General features: G+C 25.9%; 1 protein-coding gene across 5 annotated transcripts in view; it reads left to right on the top strand.

Moving 5' to 3' along the window:
- Positions 1-1,031: 1,031 nt before the first annotated feature.
- Positions 1,032-5,377, top strand: part of LOC111628235 (sodium- and chloride-dependent GABA transporter 1-like) — a 110,009-nt gene continuing 105,663 nt past the window's right edge. For all 5 annotated transcript variants that reach the window (XM_023371978.1, XM_023371982.1, XM_023371980.1 and 2 more), the window contains exon 1: positions 1,032-1,614. In XM_023371978.1, the coding sequence (XP_023227746.1) occupies positions 1,344-1,614 (271 nt within the window). In that variant the 5' untranslated portion in view covers positions 1,032-1,343. The remainder of the gene's footprint in view (positions 1,615-5,377) is intronic.

Genomic DNA, 5,377 nt, shown 5'->3' with positions numbered 1-5,377 from the left:
ATCATTCATTGTATTTATTAGTTAACGAGAATAAATTGAATAATAAAAAGTAAATAATAATTGTATAATTGTAAAGTATGAATTTATAAATATAATGATTTAAAATTTTCTAAATTAATTAAAAAATACGATACTCCACAAATAGACTTTAAGATAAAAATTATTATTACACGTAAATAAATATTTTATAATTAATTTTAATCTTGAATGCAACGACGGCGTATTCATATAGTTTCATAACAGGAGTTCGTAATACAACCTTAGTCTATAAAACCTAAGACGTAACTGTAGCTTCACTTTTTAACATCGATTTCTTTGTCTCTGCATCTGATTCTCACCTTACTTATATATGTTACCTAAACCTACGTAACTTATAACTTGCTTTCATACACTTCTAAATATTTTATAACACATTTTTATATATCTTTATGATTTAAAATGCAAAAGAATAAAAAAATAAACTAAAGCAATTTCTAGGAGTAAATAGTTAAGTTTAAAAACCGACCCACGCTCAGCTGAAAGAATAATTACTAAAATCATCGCTAAACACTTTTGGCTGCTGAGACACGTTTATTTGTTATACACTAACGTTTTCAGCCATCCTCAAGTGCCATACTTTTGGAACGTCAGTTACAAACTGTTCCAAAATAGAATACAATAAATATAGAATATTAGAACATTAAATTTAGTGTATAACAAATAAATGTGTCTCAGCAGTCAAAGGTGTTTAGTGATGATTTTAGTAGTCGAGTTTAAATTAATAAATCGATTTAATTATTATAAAATCAAATTAAATAACTGATGTATTAAATTTAGTTCACAATATAAACAATATACAACTCATTAAAGCTAGATAAATTATTTGTCATTTTCCTTTCGAGTAAAAATAAATACGGTATAGAGAAAGAAAGATTTTCGAAAGTGTTGGAAGTTTATTAAGTAAGAACATCATGTCAAGCAGAAACGAATGATTACGGATGAAAGATAAAAGCATGGTTTATTGATTTAACTAGCATTCTGTTGAAATCAGAACGCGCCATCTATCCCGGCAACCTTATCCCAGTTAGGAATGCAGGAAAAGGCGACCGGTATCTACCAACATCTGTTCTAACAGGTTCCCTAACCGAACTTAGCCTTGATAACGAGCAGTCTGTCTCCGCCCGAACGCGATTGGACTTAAGTCAATCCACGTGTCTACCATTGTAAAAAAGGTGTAAGTGTCCCTCGCGATGATGTACGTCAGCGTGCGCCATTCTCGACTCAGTCGGCGTTTAACGCGGCCGTATCCTTCAACATCTTGGAAGTCATTCTGATCTTGTCTCTCCTTTCGAAACGTTACAGAAATGAAGTGCTTTCCGTTTTGTGAAAAACAGGAAGAAAATGAAGAGGATTCCAAAGAAAAGATACCGTCTTTGTCTTTAGTAATAAACAACGAAGCAAACTCGGAAAGTGGAAGTGAAGTCATATCCACCGGTGATGGAAGTACTTCTAAAGAAATGCCCGAACGTGGAAAATGGTCCGGAAACTTTGATTTTATATTTGGATGCATCAGTTATGCCGTCGGTTTAGGAAACGTGTGGAGATTTCCATATCTGTGTTACGAAAATGGTGGAGGTAAGTTTCATTTATAGACAATGAAATCGATTATTTAATATAATATTATATAAAGGCCAATAAATAAACAATTTATTCAACGTGTAAACACGCACGCAATTAGTGGAGTGTAACTCTATTAACAACGCTATATGTCTTTTAATATGACACGATAGTAGAGATTTTTACACTTTTATCTGTAATTAGATAATATAATATAGGTTAACTATTAGATATATTTTTATTTCAATCAGATTGGTTACTATGATAATTTATCGCTAAGAATATCGAAACACATGCTTACTCTGTATGGAAGCTTTCCTACCAAGCATCGGTGCTTAACGTTTTCCTTCCAAAAATATAATGTAACTTGAACTCTCTCTAAGAATTTTAATATATTTATATACATATTTCCTTTTTATGTTTGCATCGAAAAGCACGACTATTTTGTAATATATAACGGAAATAGCATTAATAATCTATTTTTATCTTACATGTATGTTTTATTACCAATATGATTTTTATTATTATTTTTTTAATATTCGGTAATCTTTTCATTTTTTCAATTTAATAATATTATTATAATCTTTTACTTTAAAAATTTAACCGATATGTATGTATTTAATTAAACTGTTAATACATTTATTAAATTTTTTTAGACTTACATTTAATAAAAACTGTATTAATTTAAATTCTGGATTATTTAAATTAGTGATAATATTTTAAATAATGATAATTTAATTATATTTCCATTATTTTATAATTTGAATGAATGAAAACGTTTCAATTATTTTATGTTTTACTAGAAAACAATAGTTGATTTAAAAAATTATTTTTTAAATAAAAAGATCTATTGAAATAATACTTATTTTCAGTAAGATTTCTTTTGTTTTAACTGTTATACATATATAATGTAAAATTTAATTTAATATAAATTTATTAATTTCATAACAAAAATTAAAAATAATTGAATTATCATTTAAGATCAATCACTCAATGATCAAATATATTAATTTCTTTTATAAATGTTATCGTGATAACATTTAAATGATAAGTAATGATTACAGACAACACAATAAAAGTTTAATGGTGTTGAAAATGTAATAAATAATTTTTTCTTTCATTAATAATATGATTGTTATATATTGTATATGTCATAAAACAATCACAGAAAAAAACACTTTGAATGGTAAATAATTTTAATTATTTTAACAACTTGTTTTTTGATTGGTATGAATGTTTTTAGAAAATTACTTTTTATTGTTGTTTATGAAAATAAAAAATAATTGTATTTTTATGGTTTTTAAATATAAACATAACATTTAATTTTAGTTAGTCAAATGTCAGGCTTTTTTAAATTGTATATAAACAGAGTAGATCTCAATTCTAAGTTAAGATAATTGAAATTATGTTAACTTAATCTTAGGATATTTTAAAATATCAGTTAAATATTATATTGTATTTTAAAGTTTTTAGTTTTATCTTTTTAATATTTAGATTTATTTACTATTTTTTCATATTGGTAATCTTTATAAAGTTTCTATTCTCTTTACATATTTGTTGTATTTTATCATGAAACATTTATATATATAAGATAAATACTGTGATAAACTTTGTAAATAATATGATTTACAATTTCTAATATAAGTTATATATGATAAATACCCTTTCACTTATTTTTATTATGAATTTTTTAACCAGATGGCAGTACAGTAAGTTGTCAATTTATCACATTGATCCAGATTAAATTCCAATCCAGATTTCTGAAGTTTATTATTGTTAATATGAGTTAGGACAATATTTATATTCCTTATCTAGGCTGGTTGATCCTGTTATGGATCAGGACTATTATGGATCTTAATGTATATAATTGTGGCTGACTATAGCCTTAATGCATGGTGCATTACATTCACAAATCAATCAATGTTACTTTAAATTAAATGAGTGGTTGATTTTTATATTAATAAGTATTATTACATCCAACATGAAAAGTATTAATTCTGTAACTTAATAATAGCAAATAACCTAAATATTCACTAAACAATATAAATAAAGATTCAAAAATGAAAAAGTGATTTAAATTTAATAGAAACAAAGCCTGTACAGTATTTCTCAATTTACAATTTAAATACTGTATAAGATTTTGTTTATATTAAGGTAAAAAATGTTTTTATTCATAAATTAAATTTTTCTCATTTTCAAATAAGTTTAATAAAGTGAAAGATAAATAAGAATCTGTTTTTGACATAAATCACCTAAAGAATTAATTATTAATTAATAAATCATTAAAATAAAGTATTACATTTATGAATTTCAACAGTAACTGTTATCATCTTGCTTATATGGGTACTGACAAGTTTTACATTTGGTAAAACAAATGTAAACTTGTCAGTACCCTCTGAAAAATTGTAATGAGTGGAAAAAATTAAACTCAATGTTGGAAATTGAAAATTATAGACATGTCTACAAGCATATGAAAATGAAGAACATACCATATAATGAAAGAATATATCTTTCAAAATTATATATCAATATACAATTGTAAAACTCCAACTGAAGAAGGGTAGAAAAACCTGAAATGTACATCTTGGAGATCGAAAGTCTAATAAAAAATAGAAAAGAAAAAACAAAGTAAAAAGTTGTCAAAAAATCGTAGCGCAATAAGTTTGCCCAAATAGCCAAAAAGTAGCTATAAAAGAATTGTTTTATTCTTTTATTATTTTTATTTAATTTATTATTCTTATATCTTCTCAATTTTATTGATATAATATTGTAACTGAATAGAAAACATTCATCATATTTGTATTGAAATATATGATAAATGTAAAATTATAGCACAAATAAATTATTTACTGTAATAAAAATGATTTTGTTACTATATTTTGAGTACTTGAGGTAGTTAAAATAACTAATGCCATCGACAAAATATAAGAAGGAAAGCTATGATGCTTTCATAGTATCATAGGATATGGAATTATGGAGAAAGAACATGTCATAAAAAAAGGATAAAAAAAGAAGAAAATTATCTCAAAATGCAAATTATGAACATCATAGTCAGAGGAAGATGAAGCAGAAGAAGACCAGAATGAGGTGAAGTAGACATGAAGGTTGAGAAAAATGGTTGAGAAAAGATGACTGCAAATTGGATGCAGTGAAGTAAACTCATCAAATACAACTATACCACATAAAGTGAAACAAGCTACAGAAAAGGTTATATATTAGAATATTTAATTATCAATTATTTATCATACAGGAACAATTTGAGAGATATTTCTGAACTGCTTGAAAATTAGTTATTTATCATAACATGTAAATGCTTACTGTTTTGATTTTTCTAGTTGTTTGGAATTTAAAATTATTTTTGATATTTATATCGTTAAATCTAAATTATCAGACATCACTAATAGTCTACTGTTTTCATACTTTTAATAACAAAAAATAGTACTTGTAAAATATATAACAATCTTATCATGTTTAAAAAAATTGAATTGGCAATATTTAAGGTAGAAAATTATAGCATTAAATTATATTACAGTATATGAGGTTCATTAACCTAACTCTAATTTTTATATAACTTCCTCTCTTTTTTTACAAGTAGTCTACAAGGTCTGTTCAAAAAGTATCGGACCTTATTTTTTTCCGCGTAAACCAATGATGCGAGAGAGGTCTCCTTCGGTGGAGTTGTGGAGGGGACAGTCATGCACAGCCCTGAATTTTTTCCCGCCTGCAGGAAGCGTCAGTCGTTGGCAATCGGCGTATGAGTGAGGTCATGTAGTGCGCTCTC

The sequence above is a fragment of the Centruroides sculpturatus genome, unplaced genomic scaffold (genome assembly GCF_000671375.1).
Source record: "Centruroides sculpturatus isolate CEXI.00-Female unplaced genomic scaffold, Cexi_2.0 scaffold532, whole genome shotgun sequence".
Lineage (NCBI taxonomy): Eukaryota > Metazoa > Arthropoda > Arachnida > Scorpiones > Buthidae > Centruroides > Centruroides sculpturatus.
Note: the sequence above shows the minus strand (reverse complement) of the source record. Positions and strands in the feature narration are given on the sequence as shown.